Here is a 19376-nt window from a genome sequence, read left to right on the forward strand (position 1 = left end):
ACACGTCTCTATAACTACACCACAAGCTCCTGAAAGGCAAAACTTGTTCTAGGTTCTCACAATATATCAATGAAAAAAGTCAAACCAAAATCTTTGCCCTCGTTGAGGTTACATTTTACCCTCTGTGTCACTGATACCTAGCATTATACCACACACACACTTAATGGGTACCTAGTGCATGTTTGTTTACTAGATGACTGAATAAGTGATATCGTTACTGCCTATGTGTGACTACAGGGGCCTTTATTCCTTAAGCAGATCTTGAAGCTTGTAGGGCTTCTAAGTGAATAAGACAATGGGATCTATCCATAGCCTTCTTTACCCTTGTACACAGTCAGATTTGAGTTGATCATGTTTTGAAGCTGCTATAGTTATTGTGAAGTTCAAGATTTAAAAACACAATTATGTTATGATTAAATGAAACTGGCTCTCTGTTCTTGTGATCAAAGAGACCAGAGTAATTGAAGGAATATTTGGAAACTGTACAAGCAGTGAAAGATTGTTTCCTATGTATATTAATTAATTGATTTAATTAACTTTTTGCTGGATCTTACTTTCTGCTAGAAACCATGAGAATTGCTTAGGATACAGTAACAAACAAAACCAGACAAGTATGCTACCTTCACGGAGCTTAGATTCCAGTTGGGGAGACTCACAATTAATCATACCAACAACAGAAAATTATGAACTGAGATGAAAGTTAGGATGGATAATATGGTCCTCCTGGATTTTATAACATGTGGAATAGATAGTACCAAGCCATTTGTGAAATAAGCTGTGAAACCATTTTTTTTTTTTCAAATCTTCACCTTTAAGGTAGAACTACTGGACTACGAGGCCTCTAATGCTTCCCAAGCCTGGGTCAGATTGTTGGAAAAGAGTTGCTTCAGATAGTGAGAATTGACCAAGAAATTTGGAACAGAACTAGTTAAACCTTATGGCTTTCAAAGTGTACTGTTAACTGCTGGCAGTCATATGGCTCATCACGTGGAAGTAGAGGGAGCATCAGGCTGCTTAGTTCTGGAGGCAGCCAGTCTGAAAGTGTTCATGAGAATGGAGATAGCACTGAGATGTTTACAGCGGAAAAATACAAAGACTAATCAGGTGTGTTTAAATAAAGTTAGTAGGCTTGAGTTCCGACAAATAGAAGGACACAAAAAAGCATTTAGAAAGTATAGATTTGATGAAGCTTATTCGATAAAATAATGTGTCTTTCTCTGATGCCTGGATATATTCCGATGAACATTTTTCAGTGATATTGGGATCCTTAGGACATTCGAAGTACATAGGATATTTCTGCTTCCAGCATTCCTTAAAAGAGTCAGAAAGCCATAAAATAGGGCAAAGGCAAACACGGTAAAACACTGAATTAAAGAAAATAAATTATGGCCCAGAATCAAGTAGAAAGAAGGAGAGGAGAGTCCATTTATAAAATTGAAACATCAAATGAGAAAAACAGAATCTTTTGCGCTAGATTGATATATAATATTGATGTACAGTGGAAGAAAATAACACTAGCACAGTGTATGAAAAATGAACTGGGTAACGATACCTCCGTGTAAGGTTGCTAGAAGTTGTTTTTCATTTAAAAGCAGAGTTTGTCTTACATTGATGGAGCATTTTGCTACTGCAAAGTTGATAGAGTGAGGTTTAACTTAAATTTCTTTGTAAACCAAAAGTCATTTTGGGGTATGTTCTCTATCTGAACCTCATACATTTTTGCTGCTAAAATTATTTAATATAGTATTTTGCAATATTTTGTCAAAACTCATATCATTCAGCTTTGTAAAATGCATTTCTACTAAAAGGCAACAGCAATATCTTAGGCAACATTAGAAAGTAATATTTGAAATATATTGGGTGACTCGAGAATAACTTGATCCTAATGTTCTATGACTTACAACTCTCTTCATGTAGTGACAGCTTTAAAATGATATTTTCAGTACCCTAACTCTATTACGGTACAAGATGGAGGCAACAGATACTGAATTTTTATTTCATTATTTTATGAATTAGCATTTGCAATTACAGTTTCTGAACTGCTCATGGGTGAAGAATGTACAAATGCAATGGGTTAGGTTAATGTTATAAGTTTATCATCAACTCATTAGTTAAAAACATCAATCAATCTGAGAGAAAAGACAGCCTAGACTGCAAAGGTGGCAGGTTTTGTTAGTGTGGCCACTCCAAGAGAGTGAACTGCTTGTTATACAGCTTGGTTTAAAAACTACATAGGAAAACAAAACCTACTGAGGGTGGTAACCCTTTGTTCCTCATTGGCTCCCAGCAGCTGCGGAAATGCTAATAAACATCAGCTTCTATTCTACATCTCTCAGCTCTTTACTATTCACCTCTGGCATGCTGGGCAGAGACTTAATCACTTCACATTCTATATAATCTTAATTCTGTGAGTCACTATCTCAGATCTCAGAAGCATTTATTAGTACTTCAGATCAAGTGTAGCTTTAAAAGCAGGGGTAACTTAGGGTTTCTCACACAACAGGTAAGCTGCTTTGCAAAGTGCTGGCCTGTAAATGGAATCTAAACTAAAATTGATCCCTTATGGCGCTAATGTTTGCCATAACAATGGTGGGAAATTTAGCGGAAAGTAAAGAATTGGTCTCTTAGTAATCCACGAAAATAGTCTTTAATGTAAAATTCTATCACTTTTGGCAATTAAACAAGATTTAAAAGGTAAATATTGCAAGTGATGGTTTTCTCAAAAAGAGTACATTTTTAACCTTTATCTATATTTGTCTGTTTTTCAACAGTTCAAGACCCGGCAGGCCCCCTAAGCGTTCTTTGGGAATGTTGCAGGAAAATGCCCGCCTTCTGCCCCATGCAGTCCCAGGCCTCTTATCGCCAGGACTTATCACTCCGACAGGTAATAAAATCCATCTGATGATCAGCCATGTCTCTTCGTACTGCCCAGCATTTGAAATAAACCAATATTGATCTAACTGCCTTGTCCTTCAGAGCTTTTCAAGCTCTATTAGAGGTTACATTATTGAATTTTTTTATGTGTTCGTGAAAACAAGTTTTTTTACTTGAGCGACAAATCAAATGGATGTGATTTTAAAAATTGTCGTATCATTGCAGAAAATCCCTTTCAAGGCCTTATTGTTTGTATATATGTATATGTTTCTGTGCTAGGGACAGGAATGGAGGCACTGGCCCAAACAGCATCATCTCGAAGCCTCCTATAGGGTGCAGCACTCCTGTATACTTAGGTCTCAGTAATATTCTTTTAGTTTCCAGTGGTTCTGGGCATTCATGTATGTTGTCCAAGTTATTACTCTAGGTTAAAAAGTAGACCTAAAATGCATCCTTGGTATAGGAGCCTTATGATTAGAGAAGAAGAAGGTGCAGGTGGTCATTGTCCTGAACAATGTCTTAGTGTTTTTCATTGAACGCTGTGAATAACTGGTAAAACTCCACTGTTATAAATTAGCATTGAACTTTGTTGAGTCCCTAAAAAAGTACCTGAGAGTACACAAAAACACTTAAAAATAAGCTTAATATTTCTATAATTGAATCTTTAAAAATCATTAAAGCTATTACATCATAGAAAATGAATTTAATAACAATGATATCTTTATACATAATGATACGAACATTTATAAAGCATCTGTTGTGTTCTGGGTACTCATTTCTAGGCATTGTAAAAATATACGAGTAGTGGTCCTTGCCACGCTAGAACTGGGGAGAGTGGAATGTAAATTAATAATTGCATTAAAGTGTCATAGAGGCCAAAATACAAGCACGTACAAGGTGCTATAATATCATGTAAATGGAAGCAGTTATATCAATTTTGGTAAGTTGGGTAATACTCCATAAGATGGAAACTTTGGAGCTGTATTTTGTAGGCTGAGCATTGGACAGATGCAGAATCAGAGGAAGAGCATTCCAAGCAGATAGAAGAGTACAGATAGATGAGAAAAAGCCCAGTGTGTTATGGGGAGTAGCAGTTAAGTTGAAGAGACTGGAGCAGAGCTTTAAGGTAGAAGACTTATAGGTGATGTGGTTGGAATAGAAAGGGAGGGAAAAGCCAGCTTCTGAAACCAGTTTTTGATTTACCATGTTAAGCAATTTAAGTTTTTCCCTTTAGACCAGTGGTTTCCAAAGTGTCTTTCAGGACTTTCCTTACTGGCTGACATAGAAGTGAGGAAGTACTTACATGCTCCACACTTCTGCCTCAGTTAGAGTTTTATATGTTCTCCTTCACTTATGATTTTGTTTTGTTTTATTCTTAAAGAAACTTCTATAGGTAAAAGGAGCCCTTGCTAAGGAACTGAGTAAATGATCAGAAAACAATTGCCTGGAGGGTTGATAGCAATGAAGGTAATGAAATGAAGGAATATCCGTTGCTACTGTCCAAAGGAGAAATATTGAGGGCCTGAAGGCAAATCCAATAGAATGGAGAAAAGGTTCTGAGTGCTTCAGTAATTAGAGTTAATCACACTTGATAATTGATTAAATGTAGAGGCTAAGGTGGTGGTCTAGGATGATTCACGTCTAGCTTGGGTGATAGGCTGGATGATGGTATAATTAACTTAGACAGAGAACTTGGGAAGACACTCAGGCTTTGAGGGGGAAGATAATGAATTTTCAACTTTAAATATTTATAAACAAATTCTGATATAAGAGAGTAGCCCTGTGCATATAAATGAAGATAGAAAGCATAACAACATCTGAAATATATCTTGGTATTCAATGAATGACCATCTATTTCTTGCCTCCTGAAATACATTCCTAGAGCCTAGAAAGAGTACCATGCAAATAATCAAATCTGTGTCCTGGTTTTGTGGGAATGTACAGATGAAAGAAGAAAAGAATTTTAAAATTGCCTTGAAGCTAAATCATTTTGAGTAAACATTAGTAGGTTATTTGTTGAGGAAAAGCTCTAATATATATTAAGTTCTTTTTATGTACTAGCCGTGGGTGCCAAGTGTTTTATATATACTTCATTTAATCTTCATAGTAGCCTTATGGACAATGACTTCATTTTTAAGGTAAACAATCTATGGCTCTGCGAGTTTAAATTATTTGCTTAAGGTCACAAAGCAAGTGAGTGGCAGAACTGAGTTTCTTTTTTTTAATTTTATTTAGTTTAATTAATTTATTTTTGTTTGTACATATTGTTTCATCACCCAGGTATTAAGCTTATTACCCAATAGTAATGTTTTCTGCTCCTCTCCCTCTTCCTGCCCCTTCTCAAGTAGACCCCAGTATCTGTTGTTTCTTTCTTTGTGTTCATAAATTCTTATCATTTATCTCCCACTTATAAGTGAGAACATGCGGTATTTGGTTTTCTATTCCTGTATTAGTTTGCTAAGGATAATAGTCCTCAGCTCCATCCATGTTCCTACAAAAGACATGATCTCTTTTTATGGCTGCATAGTATTCCATGGTGTATATATACCACATTTTCTTTTTTCAATCTGTTATTGATGGGCATTTAGGTTGATTCTGTGTCTTTGCTATCATGAATAGTGCTGCAATGAACATTCACGTGCATGTTTCTTTATCATAGCATGATATATTTTCCTCAGGGTATATATACCCAGTAATAGAATTTCAGGCTGGTAGTTGTGCTTTTAACTCTTTGAGGAATTGCCATACTGCTTTTGACAATGGTTGAACTAATTTACCCTTCCACCAACAATGTATAAGTGTTCCTTTTCTCTGCAAACTCGTCAGCATGTTTTTTGACTTTTTAGTAATAGCCATTTTGATTGGTGAAAGATGGTATTTCATTGTGGTTTTGATTTACCACAAATCTAATGATCACAAAATCTAATGATACCACAAAATGTAATGATCAGTGATATTTAGCTTTTCTTCATATGCTTGTTGGCTGCGTGTATGTCTCCTTTTGGAAAGTTTCTGCTCGTGTCCTTTGCCCACTTTTTTTTTTTTTTTTTTTGAGATGGAGTCTTGCTCTGTCGCCCAGGCTGGAGTGCAGTGGCGCAATCTCGGCTCACTGCAACCTCTGCCTCCTGGGCTCACGCCATTCTCCTGCCTCAGCCTCCCGAGTAGCTGGGACTACAGGCACGCACCACCACACCCGGCTAAATTTTTTTGTATTTTTAGTAGAGACGAGGTTTCACCATTGTAGCCAGGATGGTCTCAATCTCCTGACCTCACGATCCACCCACCTCAGCCTCCCAAAGTGCTGGGATTACGGTTGTGAGCCACCACGCCTGGCCCTTTGCCCGCTTTTTAATGGGGTTGTTTGTTTTTCTCTGGTAAATTTGTTAAAGTTTCTTATAGATGCTGGATACTAGACCTTTGTCAGATGCATAGTTTGCAAATATTTTTTTTGCGTCGTGTAGGTTGTCTGTTTACTCTGTTGATAGTTTCTTTTGCTGTGCATAAGCCCTTAAGTTTAATTAGATCCCACTTGTCAATTTTTGCTTTTGTCGTGATTGCTTTTGGTGTCTATGTCATGAAATCTTTGCCCATTCCTATGTCTAGGATGGTATTGCCTTGGTTGTCTTCAAGGGATTTTATAATTTTGGGTTTTACATTTAAGTCTTTAATCCATCTTGAGTTGATTTCTGTATATGGTGTAAGGAAGGGGTCCAGTTTGTCTTCTGCATATGGCTAGCAAATTATCAAAGTGCCATTTATTGAATAAGAAAGTTTTCTTCCTATTCCTTATTTTTGTCTGCTTTGTTGAAGATCAGGTGGTCATAGATGCATAGCATTATTTCTGGGTGCTCCAAACTGTTCCATTGGTCTGTGTGCCTGTTTTTGTATGAATACAATGCTGTTTTGGTCACTGTAGCCTTGTAGTGTAGTTTGAAGTTGGGTAACATGATGCCTCCAGCTTTGTTCTTTTTGCTTATGATTGCTTTGGCTATTTGGGCTCTTTTTTGGTTCCAGATAAATTTTAAAATAGGTTTTTCTAGTTCTATGAAGAATGCCATTGGTAGTCTGACAGGAATAGTATTGAATCTGTAAATTGCTTTGGGCAGTATGGCCATTTTAATGATATTGATTATTCCCATCCATGAGCATGGGATGTTTTTCAATTTGCTTATGTCTTCTATGACTTCTTTGAGCAGTGTTTTGTAATTCTCATTGTAGAGATTTTCACCTCCCTGGTGAGCTCTATTCCTAGATGTTTTATTGATTTTATGACAATTGTGAATGGGATTGCCTTTCTGATTTGGCTCTCAGTTTGGCTGTTATTGGTGTATAGGAATGCTAGTGAGTTTTGTATATTGGTTTTGTATCCTGCAACTTTGCTGAAGTTGTTTATCAGCTGGAGCAGCTTTGGGGCTGAGACAATGGAGTTTTCTAGATACAAAATCATGTCACCTGCAAATGGAGATATATCAACTTCCTTTCTTCCTAGTGGGATGCCCTCTGTTTCTTTCTCTTGCCTGATTGCTCTGGCTAGGAGCTCCAATAATATGTTGAATAGAAAAGTTCAGAAAGGGCATCCTTATCTTGTTACCGTTTTCAAGAGAAATGCTTTCAGCCTTTGCCCATTCAGTATAATGTTGGCTGTGGGTTTCTCATAGATGGCTCTTATTATTTTAAGGTATGTTCCTTTAATACCTAGTTTATTGAGGGTTTTTAACATGAAGATGTGTTGAATTTTATCATAAACCAGTTCTGCATCTATTGAGATAATCATGTGGTTTTTGTCTTTAGTTCTGTTTATGTTATTAATCACATCTATTGATTTGAATATGTTGAACCAGCCTTACATCCTGAGGATGAAGCCTACTTGATCTTGATAGTTTATCTTTTTGATGTGCTTCTGAATTCAATTTGCAAGTGTTTTGTTCTGGATTTTTTCATCGATGTTCATGAAGGGCATTGGCCTGAAGTTTTCTTTTTTGTTGTGTCTCTTCCAGGCTTCAGTATCAAGATGATCATGGCCTCATAGAATGAGTTAGGGAGGAGTCCCTCCTCTTTAATTTTTTGGAATAGCTTCAGTAGGAATAATACCAGCTCTTCTTTATACATCTGGTAAAATTTAGCTATGAATCCAAAAGATCCCAGGTTTGTTTTGGTTGGGAGGCTATTTATTATGGATTCAATTTCAGAGTGTGTTATTGGTCTGTTCAGAGAATCACTTTCTTCCTGGCTCAGTTTTGGAGGGTGTGTATGTCCAGGAATTTATCCATCTCTTGTAGGTTTTTTAATTTTATGTGTGTAGAGGTCTTCGTAGTAGTTTCTGATGATTGTTTTTATTTCTGTGGTGTCAGTAATAACATTCCCTTCATCATCTCTAATTGTGTTTATTTGTATCTTCTCTCTTTTTTCCTTATTAGTCTAGCTAGTGGCCTATGTATTTTATTAAATTTTTCAAAAAAACTTCCTGGATTTGTTTATCTTTTGAATTTTTGTTGTTGTTGTTGTTTCTCAATTACCTTGAGTTCAGCTCTGATTTTTTTTTATTTCTTCTCTTGTGCTAGCCTTGGGCTTGATTTGTTCCTGCTTCTCTAATTATATCAGTTGTGAAGTTAGGTCGTTAATTTGAGATCTTTCTAACATTTTTATGTTTACATTTAGTGGTATGAATTTTCCTCTTAATACCGCCTTAGCTTTGTCCCAGAGATTCTGGTGTGTTGTGTCTTTGTTCTCTTTATTTTCAAAGTACTTTTGGATTTATGCCTTAATTTCATTATTTACCCAAAAGTCATTCAGGAGCATGTTGCTTAATTCCCATGTAATTGTATGGTTTTGAATCATTTTCATCGTCTTCACTTCTGTTTTTATTGTGCTGTGGTCCAAGAGTGTGTTTTGTATGATTTTGGTTCTTTAAAAATTTGTCGAGGATTGTTTTATGTCCAATTATGTGGCTGATTTTAAAGTATGTGCCATGTGGTGGTGAGAATGTATATTCTGTTGTTTTTGGCTGGAGAGTTATGTAAAGTTCTATCAGACCCAGTTGGTCCAATGTTGAATTAAGGTCTTGAATATCTTTGTTCATTTTCTGCCTCAATGATTTGCCTAATACTTTCATTGGAGGGCTGAAGTCTCTTACTATTATTATGTGGGAGTCTATGTCTCTTTGTAGGTCTCCAAGAACTTGTTTTATGAATCTGGGTGCTTCTGGGTTGAGTGCATATATATTTAGGATAGTCAGGTCTTCTTGCTGAATTAAACACTTTACCATTATGTAATGCCCCTTCTTAAAAATATTTCATTGGTTGGAAATCTGTTTTTTCTGAAATTAAGGTTGCAACTCCTGCTTTTTTTCTGTTTTCCATTTGCTTGGTAGATTTTTCTCCATCCCTTTATTTTTGAGCCTATGAGTGTCATTAATTGTGAGATGGGTCTCTTGAAGACAGCATGCCTTTAGGTCTTGCCTTTTTATCCATCTTGCCACTATGTGCCTTTTAAGTGGGGCATTTAGCCCATTTACATTCAAGGTTAGTATTTATATTTGTGGATTTTATCCTGTCATTGTGCTATTAGCTTGCTATTATGTTGGCTTGTTTTTGTGGTTGCTTTAGGGTGACACTGGTCTGTGTGTTTAAGTGTGTTTTTATATTAGCTGGCAGTGGTCTTCCCTCTCTTTGCTTAGTGCTCCTTTCAAGATCTTTTGTAAGACAGGTCTGGTGGTAAGGAATTCATTCAACATTTGCTAATCTGAAAAGGATCTTATTTCTCCTTCACTTAGGAAGCTACGTTTGGCTGGATATGAAATTCTTCGTTGAAGATTTTTTTCTTTAAGAATGTTGAATATAGGCTTCCAATTCCTTCTGGCTTACAGGGTTTCAGCTAAGAGGTCCACTGTTAGCCTGATACGGTTACTTTTGTAGATGACCTGCCCTTTCTTTCTAGCTGCCTTTACCATTCTTACTTTCATTTTGACCTTGGAAAATCTGATGATTATGTGTCTTGGGGATGATCTTGTGTAGAATCTTGCAGCAGTTCTCTGTATTTCCTGAATTTGACGGTTGACCTCTCTAGCAAGTTTGGGGAAGTCTTCATGGATGACATTCTGAAATATGTTTTTCAAGTTACTCATACTGTCATACTCCTTGGATTCAAGCTTTGTTTTACTTCCTGCCACTTGGCTTTACCATCAAGTGAGCCATTGAGACAAAACTCTTCAATTTTTAGTCCTTTGCTTGTGCCTAGAATGGGATTATAGAGCTAGACAAAACGTTGAGTGAGGAAAGACATGAGCACATTTGTTAAAGATGCAGACAGTTAAAAAAGTAATCAAGGGAAGGTGGAGGAATCTGCAGAGCTCTACATAAATTCCTTCCTTAGTTTACATGAATTTATTTTATATGCCCAACAGTATCTTATTCACCTGCATTCAAATGTGTGGAGGAAAAGTTAAATTGTTGGTCTTTTTTCCTCAGCAGGTGCATGCAAAAAATGCCAGTGAAAAGGGTTAGAAAAGGTTCAGGCATCATTCTTAGATTTATTTCAGAATAGTCCTTTAATTTATATAGCTTGACATGTAAATCATCCAGGATGCAGTATAATGTTAGGTGTGCCATATTGCTTTATTTGCATACTATAAAGATAAAGTCTTCTATTTTTATCTGATTTTATTTTCTTCTGTAATTTGTATTTTTGTTTTAATTTAAAAGAAATTTATTTTACTCTTGGTTATATTTTTCCTACATAAGGAAACCTGATTTATTTAAACTCCACTAGTTCAGAATTTGTGAGTTCAGACAGTGTATATGCCTAAGTCTCTGGTATTAGTAAGAATATCTTATTTAGCAAATTAAATGTATGAACAATAAGTGTGTGTGTATGTGAATATGTGCACAAATGTAGTGTCGTTAAAATATTTTGGGGTTATTTAGGTACCTGAAATCACTTTAGTAAGATCTGTTATACAAGTAATCAACATATTAATTAATACTAATGCATCTTTATTCACTAAGGTAAGTCCCTTAGGATCTATTCTTGATAATATTGTCAGATATTCATTTAGATATTATATCTATGTAACTATCGACATATATACTATTGAAATAGATTTAGAGCTATATATGCATTCATTCTTTCATTTAACATTTATTTATTGAACATCTGCTCTGTACCAAGCAATATAAGAATACATTATAACACTAAAATAACATTCATTTTGTGAGTTAGAGTTTTCCCAGATTCCACCTAGCCTTTCTCTAGATGTTCCAAAATAATGAAGTTAGACTGCTTGTTGACTTTATATATTTGAACTACTGATATTCCCATCTTATGTATTTCTGTCTTTGTTTCCATCATACAATCAATAGCTTAATTCCCCAATAGCTCATTCTGATATAAGTATCCCATTTTCTAGTATTTTCTGTAAAACATTTAGGGATACACAGGGAGAAAAGGAGAGGGAATATTATATACATCCTTCTCTGTATCTCTGCAGAAGTGCTAATATCTCTGGATCACACTGATGGGATGGATTTGTTGTTTGTGCCTTTGAGTTTCCCAAAAGATGATGGCTTCCCTTTCCTCAGCTTATGAAGCATTTCTAATAGACAGATGTGAAATTTGGCCTGAGAAAGATTTAAACGGACAGCTTACAAGGAAGAAATAAAGTGCTTCAGATGAAAATTCTGTGGTGTTCATTCCTTAAAAGGTTCTTAAGCTGGTTTGTTTATTCTAGCTATATCATGGCAAAATTGTTTTTTAAGAATGTCAGATGCCATTCATGTCTTCAGGTAACTAAGCCCATGAAGATTCAATTCAGCAATAGTACCTACAGCACTCAACTCGGGATTAGCAAAACCAAAAGTAGAATTACATCTAGTGTTGACAGTGTGAATTCAATCTCATAATATAAGGCCAATTAACTTCATTGCATCATTGGTATCAGTATCCCTCTTTTCATGATGCATTTCAAATTTTCACTCACTTAGAGTGGATGCTAAGAAGTGGTCATAAAGAGATGTCCTAGGACATTCTCAGTTTAAAAAAAATATCAAGCCCTCATTCTAGAAAACAAACTAACCATTCTGATAGTTTCCTTAAATCAAATAATTTTTTCCTTTTTTAGCAGTAAAAAATAGTTTAATTGACATAAAGACAATCACACAGGAGATGAAGTTATTACTCAAATCAATCTCTAAAGGCTTGTAGGTTAGGGTTTTTTTGGACAATTCTGTGGGCAGGGGACTGAAAAATGGGTGCTGCTGATTGGTTGAGGAATGAAATCATAGGGGTGTGGAAAACAGTTTTCATGTGCTGATCCTGTCTCTTGATGGGATCGCAGGATAAGTCGAATCCTAAGTCATGAATCTGGGTGGGGTCAGGCTGAAAAAAATCTCCAAAAACCAACCTTAGATTCTACTATAGTGATGTTATCTACAGGAGCAACTGGGGAAGTCACAAATCTTAAGACTTCAGGCCACATGTCTCCTGAGCAGTATTGGGTTAGAATAATACATCTATATTTTATCAGAACTCAGGCCCCTCCCGTAATCCCAATCTTGTTGCTTTACATTAATTTTACCTAGGCAGTTTTATTCCCAGAACAGGGAGTGGACTAGTTTGAAGGAGGAACTATTATCATCCTTGCTTCAAAGTTAAACTTTAAACTAAATTCCTCCAAAATTTACCTTGGCCTATACCCAGGAATGACCAAGGACAGCTTGGAGGTTAGAAGCAAAATGGAGTCAACTATGTCAGATTTCTTTTACTGTCATAATTTTGCAAAGGCAGTTTCAATCTCCCTCTTTCAGTTTCAGCACACCTCTATCCTGAGTTGTGAGCTAAGGAGATGGGAAAAAGCTGATGACTGCTGTAACTACTTCCTGCTGACAGGGGGTGGAGTTGGAGTCAGGATTGCTCCTTGGATGAGAGGAGTGAAAGCAGTGAAGCTGTTTTACAGTGTCTAAAAACATACCTTTTCCTAGGACTACCTTTGGGTTTTTAAATGAGCAATATTGGAAAGTATGCTTCATATCATATAAACAGCATATGGTGTTTTTTATGTCATTGCATTTTCTTTAATTCTTGGGTGCTCACAAAGAAACATTGGCATAATAGGAGCCAGAGTTTGAATTACTAATATTTCTAACGTAGAGTTTAGACTAACATGCATTTGCAGATTCTCTACTAAAGAAAAAGCTTAAACACATCATCTTAATAATTAGAACTACATTTATTATATTAGCTGAATCTCAGTTTCCCAAACACAAATTTTTGTTTTAAGATGTCTGTCAGTGCTCCTTATTCTATATGTAGTATATTTATTTTAACTTAAAAATGTCTCCCCCCAATTTTTTAGGCTCCTGCCAATAATATTTGTCCTGCATGGCTGGGTCATAAGGCAGAAGATATTGCTTATTTCTGGAGGTGGAGGGGAGAAATTTAAGCAAACCTATAGGATGTTGGTGATGGTGATGGTGATGATGATAGTAATGATGATGATGACATATGATAATAATCTATATAGTGCTTTACCAAACATCCTCACATCTTTAATGTCTGTATATGTATATGCATGTAGCTCTATGTTATAAAGAACTATTTTCAATTGTTTCTCATTTGATCCTCTCAGCAATCTGGTGAGGTAAGCATTTTTAGCGTTTCTGATTAGGAAATGAAGAAAATGAGTTTTTAAGAAGCTCAGTGACTTACTCTAAATCTCAGAGACAATAAAGATTTGAGCCAGAATTTATAAGGCCAGGCTTTTTATTTATCATAAACACCATACTTTCCCAAATATGCTGAACTGTCTCTGAAAAAAACAAACAAAAAAACCCTGGGTATTAAAAATTGAGGTTATGAATCTTCAGGCTCGTATTGGAACCGCTTAAGTTAAATGTAGGAGATCAGATGTTTGGTGTTTCAGAAATAGGAAATCCTTGGAATAATCCATCTATTTATCTGTCGTTGATCATATAACTTCAATAAAATAAAACACTTTAATTTTCTTTTTTGCTCCTTCTTATAGTAGTTTACATGTGGGGCAGCTAGTATAAAAACGGTTGATGATTATTGTTATTATTTGTTGTGGCTATAATTTTTCCTTCTAAGAAGTATGCAAAATCTTCTGAATGACTGCAACCTACTTTTTGTATAGAGAAAGGTAACAGTTATAAATTGTTCCTTGTGACAATTCCTGAGTGAATTACTTTGATATATATGGCTAATGAATTAATATGATTAAGTTAATGAGAAATGCAAGTGTTGCCAAACTCCACTACTCTGGCAGTAATGTTGCTCCACATTTGCAGTTTTAGCTTCCCCCTGTGTTGAGAGGATCACTGATGCCTACACACTGTCATTGTGATAAATGATGTATCCCACAGTGCCCTGCTTTCCATCTGGTCCATCCTCAAACCATCCCCAAATGAGAGATCTCTTACAAAAATTACATAGTCACAAGCCAAGTCTATTGGATTATAAAAAGACATTTCCATCCCTAGGGCCCATCCTTCAACCACATTTTCCCCATAATTCACAAATTACATGAAATAAAATACACAAGTTTTCACCTACTACTTGTGTTACTCTTTCATTGTCTGCTCTTTATTCTGGCGAGCTTTTGTTTTCCAGGGCAGAAAGGGAACATTTACATAGCACAATAAAGCTTTCCGTTGTATAATATGCCTGACAAATGATAAGCTGCCTTGTTACTACTTTATTTTATTGGATGGAGTGGATGGCTGTACTAAAATAACCCATTATACTAAAGCATGTAGTTTATCAAAAGATATTCCGTATCCTTCTTAAACAAAATACATTTTATCAATCATCCAAGGGATTCTGCAGAGCAAAATAGAGTGTCTATCATTTCCTATTGAAGAATTAAAGAGTAATAAAATTTGTCATATACAAGTATCACCTACATATTGTGACCAAAAATGAGTAACAAAATGTATCCTTGGCACCTAGAACTCACCTTTTAAAAATTGATAGACAATAAGGTATTCTGCCATTTTAATCAACCAAAGGTTGGAGAACAGGAATTGAGTACTTTGATTGTAGTGGTGAAAATGTTTTCTTGTGACTTCTTAGCTCCCTTTCTGGCAATGTCTAAAATCTAGATCATGTTTTGAACTAATTTTCAGTTTATGTTCAATGTAGGAAAAATTCTGAGAGCTCTCAAAATGGTAGTTCTTAGTAACACATTCATACACATACCTGAGTCAAGGTAGAGAATGCCCAAACGTAGAGCTTAAAAATGTTATTAATACCTGTCTTTGTTTTCCCAGAGGGCTCTTATTTAACTCTTTTAATGTATACCTGAAAGTGTCAGGTGAGAATGCTTTTTGAAACACTGTGTTAGATCAAACTGAGTTAGCAAATCGTGCTTTCTACATGATTAGTAGAAATGAAAATTAGAATTCCCAGACTAAATTACAACATAAAAAGGGGCAGTTACACTCTGACTTAATTTATTATTTTTTTTCTGAATTCTCAGCAGTAATGACATTTCCTTTCTCAGTAGTGTTACTTGCATAATCAAGGGACCAACAGAGAAGAACTATATTTTTAGTAATATAGAAAACCCTTTCTCCCTTAAACCTTATTTGACAATATATGAAGTCACACAAACACCTGTAAAAAGAGTAACTGAAGTGGGTCATAGTAGATAGCAATGAATATTAAATTGAGGTGAGGGTAAGAAAGGAGGGCGATTTTCTCATATAGCACCAATATTGGGTGAAAATTTAATACTCAGTTGGTAGATGTCTGCCTATCTATAGTTATTTGAGAAGACTAAGGTCCTTGTTAACAACTACATTCTTTAAAAAAGGTTTTACTGAGGTATAATTGACATGAAATAAATTGTACATAGAAAGTACAATTTGAGAATTTTGGACTGTTGCTCACCTATGAAACCATCACCACAGTCAAGATAGTGAGCATACTCATTTTCTCAACCTTTCTATTACTACATCCTTTCTTCCCTGTCTGTCTCCCAGGTAACCACTGATCTGTATTCTGTCAATATATATTAGTTTGTATTTTCTAGCATTTTATATAAAGAGATTATGTAGAGAATGCACTATTTTTTGTCTGACTTCTTTCCTTTAGCATAATTTTATTGAGATTCCAAATTGTTGTGTATATCAATAGTTCATTCATTTTTATTGCTTAGCAGCAAGTATTTTATGGTATGAATATAACATAATTTGTTTATATATTTCACTCTTTCAGACATTGGAGTTCTTTTCCCAGTTTTTAGCTATTGTGATTGACACTGCTTTAAGGCTTTATGTATACATTTTGTGTGGAAATGTTTTCATTTACCTTGATTAAAACTAGAAATGGAATTGCTGGGTTGTATGGTGAGTGTATGTCTATGTATATAGGAAACTTTAAAACTGTCTTCCCAAGTCGTGTCATTTTGCATTCCTGTCAGCTATGTATGGTTGTTCATATCATTGCCAACACTTACTGTGTCCAGTCTTAGAAATATATTTTCAACAATATATCCCACCTGAATTCAAACATTTTGCCAACATACTGTCTCCTGTCTAGAAGCGGATTTTTGCATTAAAGTAAGTCATACTTTGTTTGATCATGACTCAGTATAAATTAGTATCTATTTATGCTTAAAAACAGGTTTATAGTCTAGGAGTAATGGAAACTGAGGAACAGAGTGAAGGGCATGTTATCTGGGGATGATCAGTGGTTTGGCTCTCTACAGCATCATGGACCTTGATGTTGTGAAAAGGAACTAAAAGAGCAAGAGAGAGGAGCATAGAGAAAGTGGAAAGGTGACCCAAACAAATTCTTCCTACTTCTCAGTTTTGCTTAGGGTCAGTCTAGTATATAAAACAAATATTTGCAAACTAAAAGTTGGAATCATACTATTTATGACTTTGTTATAGTCACACAGTTGGCTTTTTGATCTGGATCACATTTAAAGCTGAAAAAGATATCCTTTGGAAGGAAAAAGCAACTTCCTGCAAGGCTAAAGGAGAAAAATTATTTTCCTTGTATTTGTGGCAAGGGCATTGTGAAAAAAAGCATACTTTTTGGACTTAGGGTACTCTGGCCACAAGAGATAAAAGACCCATGTTTAGTTTCAAAGGAAAAACTCTTAAGATATTACACCTCATTGTAAACGTGTGAATTGAATTCTAAGCTTAATTAAAGTAATTAGGTAAATGGATAAATAAATGGGAAGAGATATTACCCTTAAACTGTCTGAAATGTATGGCATTTTGTCACAGTATTAAAGTGAAATTGAAGTTTGAGGTCAAACAGTGTCTGGTATGCATTTTAATGAAAAATATACGATTTAGAGAAGTAAATCTTTCTATTTTCAGAGTGTAACCACTATGCTTCATACTTTTTAAAAATTGGGACCCAGGCTAATATTTGGTTTCTGTAGATAATTTTTTGAATTTTTAAAATATATTATACTTGTACATATTTATGAAGTACATATGAAATGCTATTACATGTGTAGAATGTGTAATGACCAAGTCAGTGTATTCAAGATATCCATCACCTGAGTATTTATCATTTCTATGTGTTGGGTACATTTCAGATCCTGTCTTGTAGCTATTTTGAAAAATGCAATACATTGGTGTTAACTGTAGTCACATAGTCACCCTATTCTGCTATTGAACATTAGAACTTATTCCTTCTTTCTTTGTTTTTAGAGAAAATGTCTTGCTCTGTCACATAGGCTGCAGTGCAGTGGCATGATCATAGCTCACTGCAACCTCAAATGTCTGGGCTCAAGTGATCTTCTCACTTTGCCTCTGCAGTAGCTAGGATTACAGGCACACACCACTACACTTGGATAAATTTTTAAATTTTTTGTAAAGACTGGGTCTCAGTGTGCTGTTCACGCTGGCCTTGAACTCCTGGCCTAAAGTGATCCTCCTGCCTCAGCCTCCCAAAGTGCTGGGATTATAGGTGTGAGCCACTGCACCTGGCCTTAGAACTTATTCTTTCTATCAAACTGTATGATTCTACCTGTTAACCAACCTCTCTTCACCCCCTCCTGTACTCATACCCCATTCCCAGTCTTTGGTATTTATCATTCCACTCTATCCCCATGTGATCAACATTTTTTTTTTTTTGAGATGGAGTCTCGCTCGTCGCCCAGGCTGGAGTGCAGTGGCACAATCTTGGTTTACTGCAAGCTCTGCCTTCCAGGTTCACGCCATTCTCCTGCCTCAGCCTCCTGAGTAGCTGGGACTACAGGCACCCGCCTCCACACCCAGCTAATTTTTTGTATTTTTAGTAGAGACGGGGTTTCACCGTGTTAGCCAGGATGGTCTCAATCTCCTGACCTCGTGATCCACCTGCCCCGGCCTCCCAAAGTGCTGGGATTACAGGTGTGAGCCACCACTCCCAGCCGTGATCAACTTTTTTAGCTCCCTCATATGAGTGAGAACATGTGATGTTTGCCTTTCTGTGCATAAATAAGCTAAGGCTTATTTCCCTTAACGTAATGACCTCCATTTCCATCCATGTTGCTGCAAATGACATTACTTCATTTTTCTGTATGGTCAAATAGTATTCCATTGTACATACACACACACACACACACACACACACACACATGCACACACACACACACACACACACAATCACATTTTCTTTATCCATTCATCTATTGAGATTTTTTAGGACCAGAATATCTATTGACTTTTTTGTGAAAGATAACTAAAGTGAACAAGGGCATAGAGAAGCTTGCATATAAAGCATATTAGCCCATTCAAGGCATGCACTGAGTGATTAAAGTGATTAAAATTTATTTACTAATTTAAAAAATATGAAATAATATCTCAAAGATCATAGAAGGAAATAGGAGTAATACTTGAAAATTTTATAGGCTGAAAGGGAAAGGGAAATATAGATTTTCTGGTTTAAAAGTTTGTCCCAATCATAGTTTATATGGTTTGGCTCTGTGTCCTCACGCAAATCTCATCTCAAACTGTAATCTTCATGTGTCGGAGGAGGAACCTGGTAGGAGATGATTGGATCATGGGATAGATTTCTCCTTCGATGTTCTCATGATAGAGTGAGTTTTCATGAGATCTGATGGTTTTAAAGCGTGGTACTTCCTTTCTCTCTCTCTCTCTCTCTCTCTCTTTCTCTCCTGCCATGTAAGATGTGCCTTGCTTCTCCTTTGCCTTCTGCCATGATGGTAAGTTTCCTGAAGTCTCCCCATCCATGTGGAATGTGAGTCAATTAAATCTCTTTTCTTTATAAATTACTCAGTCTTAGGAAGTTCTTTATAGCAGTGTGAAAATGGACTAATACAGAAAACTGGTACTGAATGAAGTGGAGGATTGCTATAAAGATACCTGAAAATGTGGAAACAACTTTGGAACTGGATAAGGGGAAGAGGCTGGAAGAATTTGGAGGGCTCAGAAGAAGACAGGAAGATGAGGTAAAATCTGGGGCTTCCTAGAGACTTGTTGAATGGTTGTGACCAAATTGCTGATAGTGATAAGGACAAT

General features: G+C 35.9%; 1 protein-coding gene across 2 annotated transcripts in view; it reads left to right on the top strand.

The window, feature by feature from the left end:
- The window catches only part of DACH2 (dachshund family transcription factor 2), a 673465-nt gene that overhangs the window by 347359 nt on the left and 306730 nt on the right, over positions 1-19376 (top strand). For both annotated transcript variants that reach the window (XM_034950560.3, XM_055106836.1), the window contains exon 3: positions 2772-2884. In XM_034950560.3, the coding sequence (XP_034806451.1) occupies positions 2772-2884 (113 nt within the window). The remainder of the gene's footprint in view (positions 1-2771; positions 2885-19376) is intronic.

The sequence above is a fragment of the Pan paniscus genome, chromosome X (genome assembly GCF_029289425.2).
Source record: "Pan paniscus chromosome X, NHGRI_mPanPan1-v2.0_pri, whole genome shotgun sequence".
Classification (NCBI taxonomy): Eukaryota; Metazoa; Chordata; class Mammalia; order Primates; family Hominidae; genus Pan; species Pan paniscus.